Source organism: Coturnix japonica, chromosome 1 (assembly GCF_001577835.2).
Source record: "Coturnix japonica isolate 7356 chromosome 1, Coturnix japonica 2.1, whole genome shotgun sequence".
Lineage (NCBI taxonomy): Eukaryota > Metazoa > Chordata > Aves > Galliformes > Phasianidae > Coturnix > Coturnix japonica.
In genome coordinates, this window is record NC_029516.1 from 59471559 (window position 1) to 59494254 (window position 22696).

The window sequence follows — 22696 nt, forward strand, 5'->3', positions numbered from 1 at the left end:
ACATAACTCAAATCCAGAAGTGTTGTAACTCTGGAAAATGTTTAATATTTTTACTTAGTATACTATTCAAATGAACACAACCACACACAGTGAATTTTGCAATCCAGAGTCACTACAAAATGGATGTCAATGAAATCACTTCCTGGCATTATCAAAATGGCTGTTCCTAAGAGGATCACAGATGTGATGATTATGTATTCAATTTAGTTCCATCAGCCTAGAAAGACACGAGATGTCACATTTCTGGTAATTCAGCATTGTTCCCTTCATTATCTAACCTTGTAAGCAGCATCATAATACCTGTGATGAAGATAGCATTTGTAAATAAATCTGAGAGAAGTTGGCACTTTGGACAGCTTTTATATGTTACTGTTCATTTAAGTTGTTAAACCTGCTGGTTCTTCACTGCTGTCCCACATTCTCCCCTCTTCTTGGCCCGGAACAAAATTCCTGATTCCTGACTGCCTGTGGGAAGAAGGTGGTTGATGTCATTCTAGTGGCCCAATGGTCTGACTGCAAACTGCACTACCTCAGCCTTAGCAGTCTTGGAGGAGAAGCCCAGTCCCAAGCAGCCTCAGGGCTGCCCCTGTGTGACCAGGGGACATGCAGTGCTAGAGACTTTCACATTAGAGACCTGAAGCTTCACAGACTGCATTTGAGTTTTAGTGAACTGGTGGCTTCTCAGCTAATACTGATACATTAGCAGAAAAGATTTGAGTAACTCCAGAGACATGCACACCTAATGCAAGGCCACAACATCATGATGCCCCTTAACACTCACATAAGTTTATATTGCTAAGCTGAATTTTGGGTACATCTCCTGTTTTGGACTGTCATGGCATCATAGAGTAATCCACAGAGTGGATTAGGCAGGCTTTGTTTTGCCATTGTCCTTAATGTTCCTTGTGTACATAGAGCCAGTAACAAAAGGAAGCACAGAAACTTCTTTTAATTGAATTATAAACATTGGTGGAAAAGGAGAAGAAGAGGAAACAGACCACAGAGCAGCACTAGGGAAACTCACTATTCTTGTCTGTGTCGTTCTATGTTGTTTTCCTTAGTTAAAGGTGTAATTCAGTATCTTGTATATTTCATCTCTCTTTCACCAATATCAGCTTTGCTCTGTTGCTTTTAGTTTGCTGAGAGTTAAGGTCTGGCTCACAATTTTCTCATCTCTGAATTCAGAAATGGCTTTTCCTCCATTGAACTTTGTTGGTATGAAGATGCTTTGGAAACACTGGCTTCTGACAAGCCTTACTTAGTTTACTGCTGATTTAATTATCTTTATAAAGGAGCTTTGCAAGTTTTAATTATGGTATTTCTACAAAATTGTTGAAATAAAGTTCTACTTGTATGCATTTATGCACTTCTTGCGGAAGAAAGAATGATTATGGTTCATCTACAAAATTTAACATGTTAGCATGAGATTTCAAACCTATGTTTAATGAATGTGCAGCATGTTTTCTAGACTGTTCGCATTGCTGGTGATGTGTGACAGAAGCACAGATTCACTTAAGTTGTAAATGAAATCTGTCCTTAAAAGTATAGGTGACAAAGTAGTGTTAGATTTAATTCCTGTTGCATGACTCACTTCATTTTCACATCTCTTTACTCTTGATTGAACAAACTGATATTTTAAATGCATTGCAAATTTAATCAAAGGCATCAAATACAATACACAATGTTAAAATTACATCCAGGAAAACATCTGGGGCTGTAGAATGGAAATTATTCTTGCATAAAAATTAGTTTCTATAGCTTACTAGACTAACTGAATAAACAAAGTAATATTGAAGTTCTTCAGAAGTTTATATAACAGGTCAACTCCTGACATTTCCCAGATTGCAAAACAATGCATTGATCTTGAATAGACTTGTGAGCTTGAATGACTTCAGAGTTGACTCCACTGGACTTTCTACCCTGTAGTTTGTTGAGTGTTCAGATGAGATCAGAACAACTACTTTCATGTGCAGAATCATCTGGTATTAGGCTTGGGGGCTAAAGCTTTAGCCTTGTGAATTTTACTTTCATGAATATATATATATTTTTTTCCTTAAGAACTATAGGTTCAAAAGGAACAGTCTCTTGAAATGAGGTTGATAATACAATTATTTCTTTACCAGAGAATAATGTAATACCCTGGACATATGTGAAGTTACATGGTTTATCTTCCTGTGAAATATGTAAATGGCTTAAGATTTATAATATATATATTTTTTATTGAAACCAAACTCCAAGACATTGCTTTCTTTTCAGTCTCCTCCATATCAAAAATACGCCACAGATGATAGTGCAGAAAACATCAGGATCAGTTCAAAATTCTATTGAGTTGACTTGCTAATTTCAAATATTCATAAATGCCCTTTTTTTTCACAATCCTTTTTCAATATCATAGTTATTTTCTATTTGTTTTTGAAATACTTATACTTAGTAGATACCGGACAACTTTTAATCAATCAGCAGGATAATGGATATATATAATTTTCTTTTGTATTAAGCTTGGAATTTGTGCAGTTACATTTATATGTGAGAACTGAAACAAAATGTGTAAACTGAAAGCATCAGAAATCTCATATTTCCCACTAAACCATGTCCTTTAGTACAACATTAAAGTCTTTCTTGAATGTCTCCAGGGATGGTGACTCTACTGCTTCCCTGGGCAGCTTGTTTCAGTACCTGACCATTCTTTTGTAGAACTGTTTCCTAACATCCAACCTGAATCCCCCTGGCACAGTTTGAGGCCATTCCCTCTAGTCCTATTGCTAATTACACTGGAGAAGCAGCCAATACTCACCTCACCACAACCTCTCTTCAAATAGTTATACAGAGTGATAAAGTCACCCCTGAACCTCCTCTTTTCCAGACTGAATAAACCCAGCTCCCTCAGTCACCCCTTATAAGACTTGTGCTCCAGACCCCTCACCAGCTCTGTTGCCCTTTCCTGATTGTGCTCCAGGGCCTCAATGCCTTTTTTTGCAGAGAAGGGCCCAAAAGGGAACACAGTGCTGTGTACAGAGTGATGATCACTTTCTTGCTCCTGCTGGCAGCGCTACTTCTGATACAAGCCAGGATACCATTTGTCTTCTTGGCCACGTGGGCTTACAGCTAGTCCATCTTCAGATGAACATCGACCAATGCCCCCAGGTCCATTTTCTCTGCCCAGTCTTTCAGCCACTCTATCCCAATCGTGTAACACTGCCTGGAGCTGTTATGGCCAAAGTGCAGAAGCCGGCACTTGGTCTTGCTGAACTTCATTCCCTTGGCCTCAGCACAGTTATCCAGCCTGTCCAGATTCCCCTGTCAGGCCTTCCTACTCTCAGGCAGATCAGCACCTCCTGCCAACCTGGTGTCATCCGCAAACTTGCTGAGGGTGCACTCAATGCCCTCATTCAAACAATCAATAAAGATATTGAACAGGACCAACCCCAAAACCCCTGTGGAACACCATGGGGTGCACTGGTCACAAGCTGGATTTAACTCCATTTACCACCACTACCTGGGCCCAGCCCTCCAGCCAGTTTTTCACCCATCAAAGAGTCTACCTGTCCAAGCCATGGGCTGCCAGCTTCTCCAGGAGAATACTGCAGAAGGCAGTGTTGGAGGCTTTGTTGTAGTGTAGGTATCATCTTTTACACAGTATTTTCTGAGATGTCTTGCTCTGTCCTGAGCATGCAGGTATATTTTGAAACAGATTAGTTCTTCATTTAACTTGATACAACCATATCCAAACCTACTGAATTCATCTCTGAATGAATAGAGAGTAGTATCCTGGCAGTTACTTGTTACTTTAGCCCAATTTGTTTTGTGCTAGAGAACAAACACAGAAAAATCCAAGGTTCAGTCTTCCACCAGGTGTGGCATACTCCAGCCCTTTTTTTTCTTTTTTCTTTAACTCAGACATGAATGAAAGTCTTCTGTGTGTATTTCAGTGTCCAAAAGCTGGAAAGTATTTGAAATCCAGAGGTTTGAAAAGCTTACAAATTCCTCCTGCTTTTGCTTTTATCTGCCACAAAGATCGAGGGCTGATATTTTGCCTTTCTTCCCTTTAGTTAGGAAAACATTTTGAACACTACATTCTTCATGTATAAGGCTGGAAGACAATGAGCCTGCATGAATAAATGGAACAGATGTGTCACTTTCTATTGTGCAGATATAATAAGTAGCTATGTTTTATGCAAGAACTATCGAATTGTGAACTGCACAACACCAAAATACTCTTGCAGAATCAGGCAGGCTCCCATAGTAAGCTCAGCAGCTGTAAACCTGACTCTGTGACTGTATGCTGACTTCGTGCTGAACAGTTTGAGCAGTCTTTAGGTTATGAATGTCTTTTGACTTTTGAGATATTTACTTAGTTTGAGAAAAGCTGTTGTTTTCACTGTAAGAAAGTGAGTATCAGCAGTTTATTTATTTTAATCAGCTTGCATTTATTCTTCTGTTTTGCGCAGGATTTTTTGGTGGTGAAGGCTTGCTTTTAAAAAGATAATTCAGAAACCATCTACATGTCTAGTTCAGAGAGATATGAACAATGGATTCATTTAAGTCTGATTAAGGAGCTAGTTAAAATTCTGTCTTTCTCTAGTAGAGAATGTGTTCTATTACTCACTTTCTTGGATTAGATATAACAAAACTGTCAAAGCAAAAATACAAGTTATTTCCTTCTTGCATTTGTAACAGAGGCTGTTCTGAAGATTATACTGAATTTGCGCCTTATAAAACTTTCTTGCTGGAATTACAGCATTTAAGGCAATAGAAAAGCCTAAAGTCCAATCTGTTTCTGGAAATGTAAGTATATTATTGCATTTTCTTTTGTTTTAGTTTAGGTGTAACAGTTTTAGGGTACAAGGAAAAAAAATCTGTGTTGCTTAATTCTGTTCTGTCTTTCCAATAGTCTGCAGTTAAGCACAGTCATTTCCTTTTATTCAGGCTTAATTTCTCACTCTAAAGTTTGTATGATATGTTACACAACTGCTTTCGTAAGATCCAGAGGTGGATCTATTCACAACACAGGTACAGCAATTCCTGTGAACACTTTGTGCTCTAGAAGTGTTTTTGTGACCAAATTGAACATCCTTTGGGTGAAGATGCAAACATCCTTCAGTCACTTGTGCCTTTCATGGGAAGCAGAAAGGCTCATTTGAAAATACTGGTAATTACTTCGAGAGTTTTATTACCAAAACTATAGAAGCTAAGAGCTTTAATACTGTGCACTACTGAAATGGAAGGAGCTGACTGTGAACCTTGTTAAAAGTATCAATGTAGACTCAGACATTTTGGAGTCATCTATAATAGATGTAAGTGGGTTGTGTACAATTGGGAATATGCATTCTCTGCAAGTCTGCGCTTGTTATTGTGTGACCTAGCTTTAACTCTGCATATTCAATTAAAAGTACAGCTAAATCAAGTGAAAGAGGCTATATGTATGCGCATAGAAATTGCCCATTCCTTCATCATAGATTTCAAAACAGTAGTAACAACTGAGGTTTTTAAAAAAACACTTTATTAAGCCTTCAAAATGAGCCCCCAGAAAGCAATTCCCCGCCTGTATGCTCTTGTCTACATTTTCAGTTCAACATCTTTGCTGTACGTATTAAAATACTATTTTTAACAATGTTCCTATATTATTTTTTTGACAGGATCCATGCTTCATTTGGTGTACAAGATGAATAGTGCTCATTTTGTAATCTTGTGTTAACTTCATTGCTTGGCCACCACTACTAAAACACTGTCAGAAGGGAGAATTATTTCTACTCTTGCTTTTCGGTGGTGCCCAGTAATGAGTGTTTGAGTGATGCTTAGGCTTTCTTTTATTTTCACCAGAGGCCTGTGATGTAAGGGGGTCAATATCATTACCTTTTTATAAAAATTAAAATAAAAAATAAAAAAATGAAGCCCAGGCAGAATTAATTTGAAACTACACAATATTTTCTGATGCCTAATATGAGAAGCCAATACTTTCCCAACATGAGTTATAACCAGGATTTATGTGGAACTATAAGTTCAACATCTGTAAAATCAAGGTGCAGTGTTAATGGCTACTACTAAAATTATATATTTTTAATGTTTACTCAGTCTTTAACAGAGGCAGGACCAAAATCCAGTTATCTGGTCAGCTTTCATCTGTTGCAAGATTTTTCTTTTCCTTCCTCTATAACTCTTAATACCAAATCAAGAAACAATGATCCAAATTTATGAATATTTCCTTGAGCTCCTGGGATTTGTACTTTCAAATGCAAGCTGACAGACATTCCCTCCACCTTTTCTCCTAGCACCCAGCCACTGCATTTTTTGCCCATCCAAAACTCAGCAATATTTCATTTCAGTAAGCAGAGACTGTTTCCACCGCACAAACAGTTCAGTGTTTTGGAAGCAGGTTGTATTCCGCTCCTTCCTGGCTCTCTGTCTGACAGGTCAAAGAAAACTGAGGGATTATTGAAACACCAGAAATTCTTCCTCCTTCATGGTTGCCCCAGCCAGCCCCACTGTCTTTTCTGTCCTTTGTCCCAGCTGTCTGTCCTTGTCCAATCCTCTCTTTTTCTGCATCAAACTCTCTTGTCTGTGTTGCATTTGGTGAGATTGCTCACAGGGCTGGAAGGTGGGGGAATGAAGAGCACAGCGGACATTGAGATGCCCATCCTTCACCAGCTGAAAATATTGGTCACATGCTCAGTACTGACATCTCTAGGGGGGATTTTCACTATTAATTTGAGGAAAATCCCACAGAACATGTGCATTGAGGTTTTTCAAGTACTTGCAACGTGTTTGAATTAGACCATGGTTCAAGGGGATGAAATGTTGTGCCTTCTGGCACCAGACCACCAAGTTACGTTCAATTATTCAAAATCTGATTAATGCTTTGAAGTATTTAAATGATTTGAGGAATGAGAACTTAATTCTCTAAACAGAAGGGGAAGAGATAGGACTTAAGTAACAACAGATCTTTCCTTGACTGTGTGCTTAGGATTCACCAAACCATTTTGGCTGAAAATTTCCACACAAAATCAGCCTAAGGCATATGCTCAACATAGGTAACATAAGTACAGGAGGCTTCATTGTATTACAGCTTTCCTTGACTTCAAACAAGCTTATATAAATCAGAAGTATTATGCAGTCTTAATAGCAGACTATGTTACGAGACTGTTCACAACAAACCAGGTAGCATAACTGAAATTCCTAGATATGCTCTGATTATTAAAAATGAATTTCCTGTGATTTACTGCTGGCCTTCTAGTATTTCAGTAAGAGAAGGGGGAAAGAGAGCCAGGCTTTCTTTTTTAAACTTAACCTGATTTTCTGTGTTTTTTCCCCAAAACATAATGAATCATGTATTGCAAAAACAAATTTTAGTTGTACTGGGTTTCTTCTTCCACCTCTGTACAGTGTCCCTTTCTTTTAAATGATAGTTTCTATAAAGGAATCAGAGACAGGTTTCCCCTAAAACTTTGTTCTGATTTCCTGGGAAATTCACAGCCCTTTTGACTGCTGTGAATAATTCAGTAAAATAATCCAAAGATGTAATAATCTCTAACCACCAGTGTCTACTGCTTCTGTCAACAGGTATCTATAGACTTCCCAAATAAAGCATCCATTAAGTAATATTTGTCTTCTAAAAAAACTTTGACTTAACCAAATCAAGCCACAGATATTAAAAGCAAAAGTGAAAAACAACGCTGATTTGATCTCTTGGGTATGTTTGTAGCATGGTACTCAAGAGTATTCACTTCGTATCTGCTGCGTATTTGTCCTACAGATTAGTGAAGATATGGTTTACCTGAACTAAAACAACAGTAAAATGAGTTTATTGGATTTTTAAATAAGTAAATAGCTAGTTCAGATTCTCCATCAGACAAACGTAATTAAACAGCAGAGAACTCTTCATTTTAAATTTGAGGTATTCAGCCTGGCTTAAACACCCACAAAGACAGATTTCCCTCTAGCAAAGGCAAGTTATGAAGTGTATCCCATATGGAGAGTTAGTAAAAAAGGTTGCCATGACTCTCTGTCTAATCTGAAACTATCAGAAAGTACAGCTTCAGTCCTAAGCACTGTAGGCTATTGATTTGTCTCAGCTGCTGCATTTTGTTTTCTTGTTTTCCAGCGTTCCCACAAGATCACTATATATCTTTTTTCATTATCTTCTGCTTATTGTAGATACTATGGAACTTTCCTTGAGCTGACCTTCTGTAAGAAAAGCATTCAAGGCAACTTTGTGAAGGTTTGAGGTAGCCATTTTTCAATTCATTACTTATGTTCATAGACACTGAGCTTTCTAAATTCATTTTCAGGAACCTGTCCAATGTTCCCAAAATTCCATGATCAGTAAGCCACCTCTGAAAACCAAGAGATATGAACCAAGTTTCAAGCCCTGTCACTGATCTGATGTGAGACTTTGAGTCAAGCACCTTTCATCTCAGTTCCCTCACTTGCAGATTGTGGGTAACAGCCTTTTTTTTACACAACTGTATTAAAGCACCTGGAAGTCTAGTTGCAAAGCAATATATTTGTGATAAAATGTTCCTTACATCCCTTAAAGAAGCACGTGTTCCAAAGATTAATGTTTTATAAACATTTCTGAAATCTCTGAAAGGTACTGTTTGGAATACTGAGAATCTATTATTAATAGATACTTATTCTGGGCTTTTTTAATACAAGCCATATTTTGCTGTGAGCTTTGCTGATATCTCCCATGTGTTAGAAGACAGCTGGGGCATGTCTGCTTTTCACAGTTATGTCCTGAAGTCTCTTTCTTATGAAAAAACTACTGTCAAAGAAAGAATTACATTTACAATGCATGCTTGATAGCATTTTGTAAAATCACTTCCTCCTAGGTCACAAATGATTTCAGGGATTAAATTAAATACAAGCTGTATGATTCCATCTCCAGTGTTGCAGCTGTCATTCAAAATCTGAGAAAAAAAACTAACTTCATTGTGGTGTTAGAAAGCAGCATTCCTTTATTCCTCACAATATGTACCAGGTGACTTGACAAAATAGGCATGCTTTCTCAGAATTCGGGTTCTACATTTAAATGGTTAAAACATACATATGCAATACATTGTCATACATATTCATTCTTTTCCAATAACTCATTAATATATGCTAATATCCCTCTGAGCATGCGCTGTTTCATCCAGAGTGGTGGTATGATCACCTACTTTATCCCTGTTTTCCCACCAACAGCTTAATCACAGAGACTTCTGGCTGACCTTAGTTGTTTATCCCCAAATTGGCAAACTCCCATTGCTTGTTAGGCCATAATAAGCAACTTCCAAAACAATATATGTGAAATCTGAGGAAAAAGTCCTTGCACCTGGTGGATACAAAGATAAAAGTAGTCTATTATGACTCCAGTGCTTCTTGTGAAGCAGAATCATTGAGGAAAACAATGCTGTTCACGCACCAAGCAAAGCTGAAACGGAACTTGCACTCACTGATTCCTTTTGCTAAACTAGTATATTGATCCTTAAGCTAATATACTGATCCCTATTGCTAAACAAACCAGCCTACATCACAGCTCCTCCCATAGTAATTGACTGATTATTTTTTTTAAGCTTCTTGATCTACTGCTAAGATGCCAATCACTGACTGCTTCCAAGGAAAGCAGGTGGGGCTGTGCATGCTTGCTACCTCTCTGAGCGCAGCATCTAGAGCATAAAACTTTGTGGTATAGCCATGGATTAATTAGAAATAGCAATAGTAAATATGCTGAGTTGATCTATGTGTTTTGTTTTACTGTAATTATATTGTACAGTTTTTATGACAGTTCATAATGCAAACTTGTATTTGAAATAGCTGCACCACTAATTGCTGTCTATACAATAGAATAGAATATTAGTGACCACACTTTGTTCCGTTCCTGAGTTTTCTGAATTAACATAATCACAAGTCAGTCAAATATATTAGCAGTGAATTGAGTCCTTCATCATTTTTTGGCTTTTATGGATAAATTCCCAGAAAAGGGAAGAAACTCTTTATGTTGTTTCCCACCCTATGTGGAATATTGCAAGAGATAAGCTGCAAATTAGTGCTAAAATTAGGTTCTATGGTACTGCATAGCAAGCTATTGTCCTGCAAGACAATTTGGTTTACTAAGAGTTGGTACTATTTTAAATCCAGAGGCTTGACCTGATCCCCTCCGGAACTTGGAGCATGCGCTGCAAAGTTGAGCTCCAGAGTTGAAATTTTGCCTTGCATGGAATCCAAGCATATACTATACTATGTGTGTAGGTGTTGATCTATGAATATAGATGTAAATCTCAGTTATTAGGTCAAGACAATATGCCCAGAAGGTGGTGGAGTCACCATCCTTGGAAGTGTTCAAGAAGGAAGGAAATGTGACACAGAGGGATGTGGTTAGTAGGTATGGTGGTAATGCATTGATGGTTGGACTAGATAGTCTTAGTAGTCTTTTCCAAGCTTAATGATTCTGTGACTCTATGCAATACCTTCTTATTTTGTTTAAACCTAGTCTGGGTTTTTCAGCTTCCTAACAGAAGATTAAATCAAGCCTGTTCTGCAATGATTTATTTTTCATACCTCTAATACATACACTGCAAATATTACTGTTGCTGAGCTATGTTGCTACGAAAGCTTTATAAACCACGAGACAAGTCTGTTGAACTGATAACAGTTTCTTTCTAGGTAACAGTGACGTACGTGGTAATTCAAAGATTTTAGTACCTATATTAGAAAGCAAAATATTTTCCAGTTTGTATATAGTTAGATGTAATCTTATTTGCATTAATAATTTGAGAGCAAAGTTAAAATAATGAAAAATGAATTATGTGAGGAGAAATAAGACCCTCTATTTTTTCAGAAGAAACTGTAGGAAACACAGAAATTTCAGTACTAAAGGGGCAGTGGTTATTTGATGACAGAGCTAGCAAAAATTTTGTTAAAGGTTGTGGGCTCTTATTTTTAGTCGTTTTATAGTCTTTGATACTTTTTAATATATTTCCCATAATTTCTACACAGATAGTGTTATGATCTCAAAGGTAGAATTACTGGAAACTCAAGTGGAGCCATCCACAAACAGAATCTGAGAGACAGCAAAAGGTTTATGAAAATAATAATCTCAGTTATTTTCTGCTAGCTAGGGTTAATTATATTGAACAGTCTGGTGTCCTTGCAACTGAACTGTAGAGTCCTATCTCAGATCTATGCCTAATCTCATGGATTCATGTAACTTTGTAACCAAGGGACAAACCTGCAGCTCACTTGTCATTTTAGCAGATCACATTCTGATTCTTGTCTGTTAACAGAGGGAGATCTTGACACTGCACTATGGTTCTGTTCATCCATTGATTTTTGGGAACTCGGGGGAGGTTATTTGAAGAATTGGAATCAGTTGAAAGAAGTGTTAAAACTCCTGAATTCCCACTCTTTCTCAAAATCGGCCAAATTCTTTTCCAGAGTTCAGAACATCATCATTCTTCTTGACAAGAAATGGCGATACTTTGAAGGCTTTGTAGATTAAGCTTAGCAGAGTTGCACTCATGGATAGTATGTGTTAAAGAAGGAGCCTCCCTTTAGCTGAGTCTGTGGGAACTTCACTAGCATCTTGTCTGCCGAAGAGAGTTGTTTGCTCATCTGATGTTATTAAAATGTCCATGAAAATATTTTGTTGGAGCTTTTTAGTGCTACATTAACTTCATACAATGAATGACCACAGTTATAATTCTATATGGAGCAGAGCTCAGTCTGCTGGACCAGCAAAATCTACTGGTTTTGCTCTCCAAAAGCTCTCATTCTCAGCTTTGGAAATGCACAGTGGGCTGCTGCATTGGCACCTTGCATAGTTGGAGAGGCTTCAGGTTATATGAGAATTATGTTGTTAATACTGAGTTATGTTAAAGGAGCAATGCAGAGTCAGCCTCCACTGCATCTGCAATGCAGTTATCTAGACAAAGATGTGCAGTCACTAGACATTCTGCGTTTTGTCAGGATGGGTATTTGCAAAATAAGAGGAAGATTCCCTGCTGTGGTGTTTAGCCAACGATCACTATCGAGCTTTCACTGAACATTAACTTCTGCTGTGACTTTTCTAACATATTTAGCAAAAGTTGATCATGCAAGCTTGAGCTATTCATTGTAATGAAGACCTGCTGCTGTTTACTCCTGCCAACTCTTCCCATAGGTATTGTTTGATTGTGTTTCTGTGTCAGGGTGATGAGTACCTATGAACTGTGCTCTGTCTGATGTCAGGTGGTGTTACCCTGTTCTCCTATGGTTCAACCACCCCCTGCTCTCAATCTGGCCCATCACCTCGCCAGGGCCATCAGCTATACTGACACCAATATGATGAATAGCAAAATGGCATTTATTGTGGCACAGTTAACATCTTAAATACATTACTAGTTTAGTCTACACCCCTTAAGCATACATCAAAAACGTGTGCCAAGTTTACATCACAGAGCAGGGTACAGAGTGGGTTGGTCCTGCTGCGTCACAACCCGAATCCTCACAAATGCCTACTACAACAGGTGGTTTCAAGTGTCTTTAAGGTGAAAGGCATCTTTTGGTGCTGGTGGTAACTGTTAGCAGTTTACTACTAAATTTGCATTTTCTTATCATATTCTACAATGTCAGTTAGATGGTCAAATTCAGCAGTCTCTTCCCATAAACTAGGGCAAACCATTTTGTTATCGATGCGTTTTAATTTCACAAGTGGAAAATTTGGATCCTGTACTCTTGCTCAACAGTCAAAAGGCTGAAGTCCACCTAAAGACTCATGTTATCACAAGAAATTCAAATAAAAGAGATGGGAGTCGTGAGGCTGAAGGATGGCAGGTCAGCATATTGGACACTCCCAGGTGATGGCATGAGGAAACCATGGAGGGCACCTTCAGACACTGAATCTAGCAGTATCATAAAACAGTTAACACAGTAAACTAGTGAGTTAAACTAGTCTCTCTCTACGGTGTGTGAGATCGGAGCAGTGTGAAGTCTTACCAAGTGACTTCATGTGCTCCAAGCTGGTGAGGACAGATAAGGCATCCTATATTTGTACCCAGGAAACTTGCTATGTAAGTTCTGCACTTTTTTCCCATGGAATAGTTACACTGACCGGAGCCCCAAAATCTGTGAGCTGAGTATCACTGAGTATTCAGTGTCATTGTTCCACTGTACTTCATGTTGAAGAGTGCTAAAGCTACACTACTGTAGGTGTAAGTAATTAATTAATGAAACTTCATCTTCATAACAGGCTTCATATAGTTCCTTATTATTTGAATTCTCAAAGAAGATGTGGCTTTGAAACCATTAGACCTGAATTTTACTAAACTTGCAGAGATGTATTTGGAAGAAATCCATTCAAATGACAAGACACTACAACTCCACACTTACTCAGAACAGCTTGGTTGTTACAGGAAAGCACGGAGCTGTGCAATAAAATTAACACTATTTGAAGTCAGTTCCTCAGAAAGTGTTATGAAATCTGAGAGGAAGTTTTAAAGTGATTTTTTTTTTAAAGGAAGTGTTGAACTTCTCATTCCTGTGCCTTTTCACTTGTACATTTCACCTCAGTGAGAGTAGCAGCTGAAAAAGTGCAGCTGAAGCCCAGAAGATTAATGAAAGGGAGGAAGAGGCAGTTTGAGTACATTAGTGTCTTTCTTCAGAGCTAGTGATGAATGTGAAAGCTATAAAGACTAAGTGAGAAACTAAGAAGCTGGGACTTGAGAGAAAGAGCTACTTCCCAAAAGGACAGTAAAATGAGGAATGCTCTGTCAGTGAAACTGCTGCAAGCAAAGTAGAAGTCAGCTTTAAAAAAATCATCTTTCTTAAGAAGACAGAAAAAGCAGGGGCCCGTTTGTGAAAGTGGGATGATGAAAGCAGGACAGTGGAGTTAAAATTGGAAAAAATAAAAGAAATAAAAGCAAGCCAGGGGCTACATCCTGCCCATAAATTTCATATGTTCTTTCAGCCATTTTTGAAGTGCTTTTAGCTCCAGTAAAACAGTGGTCCAAAGGACTGAAGACTTTTCCATATTAGTGGAAACTTCACTGACGTTAAAAGAAGTTCAATATGAAATTCTTCCTAAGTGACTCATAGTATTTGGTCATTTCGTTAGACCCCAAGAGAAAGGAAAACCTCCAAGTCTTTTTGTCATCTTCTTTTTATTCCTCTAAAATCAATAGGAATATTGCTACTTACTTAGCTCTACAAAAAATGGTGGCCATATCATGCTTCAATGGGCAACCTGAAACTTCCGTTTATACATTCACTCATAGGAGTCGTGGTGGTAGCTCTGCTTCTCTAGTTCCCAGACGCTTGCTGCTTTCTTACTGGCTGAAAAAAATGGAGCTGGGTGAAAAACTTGGTTAGCAGAGACTGCTGGATAGCTGAAGAGACCACAGTGACAAAAAGAGGGTGGCAGACCCAGCCAGGCCTGAGATGTACAGCAATGATTCTCCCTCAGCTTAAGAACATGGAAGAATTGTTCATCTCATCAGCATTTTTCCCCTGAGTGAGGACTGCAACCAGCCCCATGAGTGGTAGTGCTCACCCCTGGCTATCAGGTATGAACAAATTTTAACAGCAGGGTGCCCCAGTGCCCTCAGTGTGTTGGTCCACATAAGTGACAACTGATGAGACTGCTCTATAACGCTGCGTGGCAGGAGTCTGAGGTAGTGGCCTACGTAATGGTTTAGGGTGGAATCTGTTGGTGGTGGTTTTTTTGTTTGTTTGTTTGTTTGTTTTTGTTTTGTTCTGTTTTTAACCTAAGACACTACATGAGAAGAAGATAAAAAGAAAGGAAATGGGAGAAACAAATTAATTAGGTTAATTCCTGACCTTTTTCAGTCAGTTTCAGTGATCCTAGCACAGTAATGTTAACTAGCCTCTTCATGCATACAGGCATGTTACTTTTCCCATTTACTCTTTAAGAATGAGAAATTAAGTTGATTTTGCTGAGAGATGGACTCCCAGTTCCAGGAAAGAGTCTTAATGTTCTCCTAGCCCAAAGGTTAAGCTCTAATCCTTTCCCTGGAGCTAAAACAAGGCAACGATAAAACTTTCCCACTACTGACAGAACGTAATTGTTTTCAGAATATTTTGAAAAGAATAAAAGTTACAGTTAAAAGTTTCCATTCGGTTCTCTTCCATATTGGCTTGGGTGCTGCCATTGTTCTGATTTTTGCAAGTACAAAAAAGATTCTGTAAAAGCATCTTGTGTCATGACAGAAAAGGATTACTTTTACTCACAGCTGGGGGGAAACACTGCCCTCCTCCTTTTCTCTGACATGATGATAGTACTTACTGCATCTGGACTCACTGCCAGTTCTTCACCAAGACCCATACAGGGCAGATAAGTGTCCCATCTACCAACAGAGGACAAAGACTGCATGAGTGTGTATACATTAAAGCTTCTCTAGGGTTCCCTTTGTCAGTTACTGAAAACAAGATTTATAATGATGACTTAAGTTATAGAAGAAATGACTTTCTGCTTAGCTGGTGTCTAAATATTCTTCCAAGTGTCTCTGGATTACAGTTTTATGTAATATTTTTTCTTTCTTGTTACTCTGTTCAGATTTTGCTGTTTGTTTGTTTGTTTGTTTTTTCTTTGTTTGTTTGCTTGTATTTTTATATCTCAATGCTAAGGATAACAAGGAAGTTCTTGATCAGCTTAGCTGAAACAAAATCAAGCATGGCTTGGCGATGTTCCTTTTAAGACCCCGTTATGATAATGTTTCTGGCTGTCTAAATTACTTTGTGGTTTGAGTGGTGAAGAAAGAGTCCTGATGTGTTTGCACTGTCAAACTTTTCAACACCATACTGTACATTTCTCCTAAGAGCACTTTTGGAAAGAAAAATCCTTGTTGCCACGTGGCTAGATTTTAGGCAACTCTTCACAAGAGCAGGCTTTATAAAAGAGTTGGAACTGCCTTTTCTGTCTTCCAAAAGAGTTGAACAGAGACTTATAGTGCAATTTTAGTGAAATGTTAGAAATTGTTAGATAGAACAACGTAATGCAGTTCAACTTAGCATGAGCAAAACTGAGCTGAAGTATGTCTACAAAATGCAAAAGAAAGGCCTCTTCTCTCAATGCCACCTTCCAGCAAAAGCCGTAAGTTCAAACTTAGAATTCTTACTAATAAATTAGCTTGGGAATTATCTAGTTTTATTACTGAAATCAATGCACTTGTAAAGATCTCATGGCCTAATTCATCTGCTGGTTACATTAACAAACTTTTAAGTAGCCAAACTGAACTTTTAAAGCCATTTTTAATATCTTAAGAAAAAAGAAAAACTGAGAGGCTTCATCATTAGTCAAGCAGTTAAATCTTCATTGTGTGGGAATTCTAATACATCTTTGAACCCATGTACTCCTGAGCCTGGAGGAGGTAACTCTACTGTGAAGATGCAGAATATCAAGGCTCCTATGTTCTCAAGCATAGGCTTAGTCATTCAGGAGGTAATAGCAGTAGATGAGTGTTTAATTAAAAGTTTATAAGTTCCAAAGTTTCATGTATCAAAGCCCAAATTGTGTTTTGATAAAAGGTGCTCTCATTGTGAGCCAAAATTTTCATTGCACTTACTCCATGTACTCATCCTAGCTTTGTCTGAATTTATTTATTAATAAAGATGGAGTTTAATTGTAAACAGAAAAAAAAAAATAAAAAAAAAAGGCAAAAAAAAAAACCCACAATTTTTTAAAATAACATGGTTTGGGTAGTATTCTGCAGGTCTAACCGAAAATTTAGACCTTAATTTCTCTCAGATTTCAGTAAGCTGCTTTGCTGGCTGTGAAACTGACTCAGAGGCAGCCCTGAATCTTTATGTAAAAGTCTCTTTTGGGAATACTTAATTGTTTTTTCAAAGAAGTGTTTGAATACTGCAGAGTTTACTCAGAATAATGGAAAATATGAATATCTGACAGTATAAAAAAGATATTTGTAGCTGTGTCGGTCCAAGAGTGTGAACTGCCAACTTCAGACAGTACAGATAACACGATATCTTTTATTGAACCAAGAATTATTCCTGTAATCTTTATAATAATACATTCAGCAGATGAACTTCTGAGTCCTCAAGCTCAAATGTTCTGAAATATTCTTGTTACTATAAAAACTATCACAATATCTACCTTGTCTACTTGTCTACACGTGTTCAAAATGATGGATTAGTGGCTATTTTGGGTGCATTTTTACTGTAGTGCTATCTTAAGTCTCATTTAACTTGCGCAACTGTTCTTAACATTATAAACATGCAGCCATTATGTGCCAAAAGGATCTACAATGTGCTCTTTCTTTCCTCTAGTCACACTTCCAAAGGCGGTGTAATTTACACAGAAAGTGCTATATGAATGTATTCCTGGTTTACTTTTGTTTGCTGAATTATGTTTTGGTCCACCAGATAAAAGACTTTCAAGAAAAGAACACAGCTTTTGATGAGTTTTATTCAGAAAAAACCCACGCCAATAGTGGATGATAGCTTAAGCCTCCACAAAGTGATTGTTATTGAAACTGTGGTATCTGTAGAGACATACTTCAGTCAACTTTGTGTGGAGGAAAGGTTGTGTAAGCAGTCACTGCAATTATCAGTCAGTACATGATTGACAACATTTGCAGATGCCCAACCTTTAATTGCAAGCTTTTTATTGCTCATATCAGCAGTTGTCATACATCTGTGGAGATGTATAATAATAGATCTAGCCTGCAAAGGTTACCATGACTGTACATGGTCTGCAAGTCTGTTCCACATGGACTAGAAACTTGGGGCATGAGAAAATAAAAAGGGTAGGAGTAAAGTAACTGTGGCAGAAGGGAATTCTCAGTTAGTGCCATGATGCTTTTACATGACAGTATTCCCAGAGACCAGGCCTTGAAGGGCAGCCAGATGTTTACACACAGCTACAGACCTGGTCTTTCATCCTTGAGTAGTCTCAGTGAAGTAAGAGGGCAGTATTGCCTTCTGAATACAAATGGAGTAAAAATAGCAGTTCCCTCTCTGAGAAAATACTAAAGTTATCTCCCTGAGGACCAGCAGACTTGTGTGACATGCAGAACAGTACTTAATGTGGGAAGTAGAGAGCTTTCACAAAGGATGCAAACTGGTCCCCACTGTACTAATGGAATTACCAGGAGCAGAAGTACCACTGCAGTTTTTCTTGAGATTTCACTGGGGGAGAAGTTTAAAACTGCTGCCAGGCTTTCCTTGGAGCCCTCCTAGATGGGGACTGTCCAAGACAAGAACTGCACCAGAGCATCTCCCTCACCAAGCCTGATCACTTTGTGGGCTGTGGTATGTGGCTCTGGGCCTTCTGGAAGAGAAAGTCTTGCAAGGAGCTTTTGTCACTTTGTGATCACAAAAGACATAACAGTTCTGCTAAATGGATGATACAAGGCTGCAAGAATCACAGAGGCCTTTATAAGGTACTTTGCTTTTTCATCTGAGAATCTCAGAGTACTCATAAATCTGAAGTTTATAGTGATAGTTTTTAAAAACTGCTTTCCTGCTGAAGGAGAAGACAGAATTATGCAGTTTGAGTATTTATTATCTTTGCTACCAAAAGGAGGTTAGGGAGAGTCAGGCAATCTGCAGTTAGATATTTTTTCCCCCCTAATTTCAGTGCAAACTGCTCCCAGGATCCAAGTACATCTAGGGCTCAAACACACTATATGCTGCTTTGCTCTTTGATAATGAGCTTAGAATCACAGAATCATTTGAACTGAAAGGGATTGTTAATGGTCATCTTATCTAACTCCCCTGCAATGAGCAAGGATACCTACAGCTATATGTCAGGTTGCTCAGATCCCTGTTCAGACTGACTTTGAACACCTTCGGGGACAGGGATCCACCTTGGGCAACCTGTGCCAGTGCCTCACCACCCTTAAATAACATTTTTATTATATCCAATCTAAATCTTCCCTTTTAGTTTGAAACCATTTCCTCTTGTCCTGTCAAAACAGACCCTGCCAAGGAGTGTGTCCCCTTCTTTCTTAAAGCACCACTTTAGATAGGGGAAGGAGACTTCTGAATTATTTCTTCCATTTTAAGATTGAATAGCAGAGATATGTACCTCTATAGCAATAATTTTCTGGTAAAATGTGGAAGTAGATGTTAATCTGTGTCACTCTTGGGATGTGCTTCAACTTTATAACATGCAATGATCTCATCATGCAACTCTTGCACCTCTACAGTATAACAGTGCATGTGTTGCTTTGCAGAAGCCTTTGCTTGGCAGCAAAGAAGAATCAGACAAAACTGTTAGGAATAGAGAAAGCCTGCAGCAATGATGAAACTGTAACCAAAAAAGATCATGATCTGTCTAATGTCTTGCTGTCTATGATGAGAGACTGTTAATGACAGGCAGGAGAACTAGAAGTTAGAACTCTGCCAAACTCCAAATGAAGCTGAGATCAAGTATGGTGTAAGGAGTAAGTGGGATGTCAGCTATCAGATTCAGTGTTCCTACTCATCACAGAGAAGTAGGAGCTTAACTGTTGAGCAAGAAGCCAAGTTTGGGAGGTACAAGGGAAAACAACAGCTGCCAGAAAGCTGCTGGTTTTGTGGCTTTGATCTATACTGCTCACTTCTGGGCTTGGGGTGAAGAACCCCTGGGACACCCCTAATATCTATGTGAAGGGAGCAGACATTGAAGCCAGATATCAGTTTGGCAGCCTGAATGTGTGCAGCTTCTGTTAGACTGAGGAAGGGAGTCTGCCTGGAAAAGCAGCTACTTCTACCTACATTTATTCTGGCTCCTCTCAGTTATCCATTCCTAGACAAATTCTTTTAAACGTGGTGCCAAAATGGCAAGGTGCTGGTCAGTTTTTGCAGGCTGCCTGAATGACTCACTGCATTTCTCAGATTACTGACTAAATATTACCAAAAAATAAAAGAAAGAAAATAAAGAAGAAAGCGTAGTGAGATTGAAAGCATTTGGCATGTCTCTGTTGTCACTTATGTGAATCATAATAGCTCATTTATGGCGTCTTTCTGCCTGTGGAACAATTCTTTGCTAGCAGCTGTCAAGATGTATGGCTGAATGCAAGGAGGTGTCACAGCAGTTAGGCTGACTGCACTGGGGAGTCTGTGCTGCTGCACACACTTTCCAGGTGGTAGTGTTGAGGTGAGAGGGGAAGACAGGGAAGGGAGTACAGGAAATGAAGTGTGAAGCAATGCTGGAGTTTGCAGCTACGGCTGTGTGGGCAACCCTTACACAAGAGGATCTCAGAGCATACATGTGGTGAATCCACTCCACATGGAAGATTCAGTGGAAGGAGTTGAGTGCAGTAGGATCTATTAATGCACTCGGTGACCCTGAAGCATCCACTGTAACACAGTCTGGTTCCAGAGCAACAACCACTAGTGAACATGAGGAATTCAGTTTCTAGTCACTGTGGGGAAACCCTGTTGTTTCAGTGGGACATGAGTAGCACTGTGAAGAGGTTTGTGAAGCCTTTCCTCAGTCTGACCATCAGAAGATCTGGGTACTACTCTTGCTTAAATGCAAGACTTTGGGGAGAAGAATATTTTTAGGGTGAAAGGCAGTCCATTGGCTGCCTACCACACATCTGGCCCAGCATGTATTTGCTGTGCATGTTATAACATTTTGATGAGGTAGACCTTTGAAACATAAGGCTGAACTCATAATAGAAGTGGCTTGGATTGAATTAGAGGGATTTGGGTTGCTGAACAAACTTCTGCCAACATAGAAATGAAAAGGTTGGCCTTGAGCCCTTTCACTTAAATATGTGCAGCAGAGGGCACTAGTATGTTGGTTTGTGTCTGGTCACACACTGTCTAAAATGGGATTCACCAATAATATAGTGAGGGCTAAAGGTTAATTAATAGTAACAGCATACTATTAGAATATATGTTATTCTTCAGGGAAATAGGTTGATTACTCATAAGTGAATAATTGGTTGTCATCTCTGGTGTGCAACATTCCTTTGAACTCTGGGCTGAATTTTTAAATTAAGCTCTACTGAGAAATGGAGATTTCAATGAGCAGGTACGAACACTTCAGCTAGCTTCCATACTGAAATGGCTGATGAGCTCTCAGCAGCTGTTGTGAGTACAATTTAATTACAACAGCTGCGGAAAATATTCTGCTAGGAATAATGTGATTTTAGTATAGTATACAGAACTAAAGGGCAAAAGGCTATTTGATTCTTCCAGTAAGTATGCAAAATTTGATAGTTATCAGGGATAAAGGTTACAGCTCATGGATGTGAAGTCATACCTTACTTGAAACACTTGTAATGAGGCATCTTGACAGGAGTTTCCTAATCAGTCAAGTTATTTGGAAAGCATGTCAAGATGTTGGCTGGCTAAGAGAATTGTAAATATGAGACAAAGCCATGAAGAATCTGATAATGGTTAGCAGTTTGCATTCAGCAGTCCTTTGGTAGCTGGACTTAGCACTGTTTCATGATGGCTTTGTATCTTTGTGAAACTGGGATGCTAGACTGTTCCATTGCAAATATGCCCAGGTTTCAACAATTCTGTAACAAAAAACGGTTCTACAAAGAAATCGATGAGCAAATAAGCAAGTCAAAGATCAGCTCATTACAAGCCTCTGCAAGGGAGCATTCAGAAAGTATTCAGGAAGCATTCTCTTAAACAGTTCCCTTTTACCCAGAGTTGTAGTACAGTTCTGATCTAGGATGGGAAATCTCTGTGCATGGATACTAGCTCAGATTCTGTGAGAAGAGGTCATTGTTTCAATTAACAGTGACTAAGGCCTCAGTTTCAGCATCCACAGTTCTACACTCCAGAGAGACATAGTTGAATTTCCTTTGCTCGTACATGTGTCCTCACATGAATGTTCTCTTTCTTTTCATAGTGGTCAGCAAAGTGAACTTTCATAATTAAGAAAGATGACTGATGAACATTTCTCAGATGAGAAACCAAAGTATTTTTGTTCATGTTACAAGTGAGCCCAAACTCATTCTTAATTTCAGTCAAATCCTTGGAATTCAGTGCATCACAACTGATACAGTTTCGGGAATAAAAGCTCACTGTAAACACAGGCAAAAAATATATGTATAGTTTTGCCATACATTGTATCAAGTTCAACACAATGGCCTTGTCCTCTGTCTGTATGGAAAGTGTCATCACAAATAGCTGTTCAGACACTTTACAGCTGAATAGCAAGAGAGATACTAGTCTGTTTCTCAGGCAGGTGTGGGAGAAGAGACTTAGACATTTCCTGGTGTGAGGGAGTGGAAAGGAGGAATGTGTTTGTGTAAAAACAGAGGGAATGATGACAGGCCTGCATTACCCAGCTGAAAGGTCTTTTGGGGCCACTCTTTCAGGGCATTCTTCCAAGAAAAAACACAACAACCTGAAAAGATTTTAAAGTCCACTTTGTTGGTATGTTTTATAAAAGGTTATTTATGGAAAGAAAGCTGAGCTTTAGGAGCCCAGAACTGAAGGAACAGAGGAATAGAGAATGGAGTAATGGGGAGAAGTTACAGAAATGTTCAGCCCTGTTCTTAAGTTCTTGTTGACTTTGTCAACACTTCTCTTTTTTTTCATGGTAGTTACTAGTAATTTCAGTCATTTATTTAATTAGTCCTTGATACGTGCATAGTTTGGAATAGAAAAACACTCATGATGGTTTAATTATGTTTGTAGTTAAACTGTGATTAGCCAATAATTTTTTCCTATCTCGGCCCCACTCCACTATATTAGTTACAAAAGTCTCCCCTTATACACATGAACCAGACTCTGATGGACACTGTAGTACATG

At 38.6% G+C, this 22696-nt stretch overlaps 1 protein-coding gene across 1 annotated transcript in view; it reads left to right on the forward strand.

Moving 5' to 3' along the window:
* The window catches only part of LOC116653694 (vicilin-like seed storage protein At2g18540), a gene marked incomplete at its 5' end in the record, with an annotated part of 196122 nt that overhangs the window by 11615 nt on the left and 161811 nt on the right, over positions 1-22696 (forward strand). The window contains 1 exon segment of the mRNA XM_032446017.1: positions 13562-13588. Coding sequence (XP_032301908.1) covers positions 13562-13588 — 27 coding nt within the window.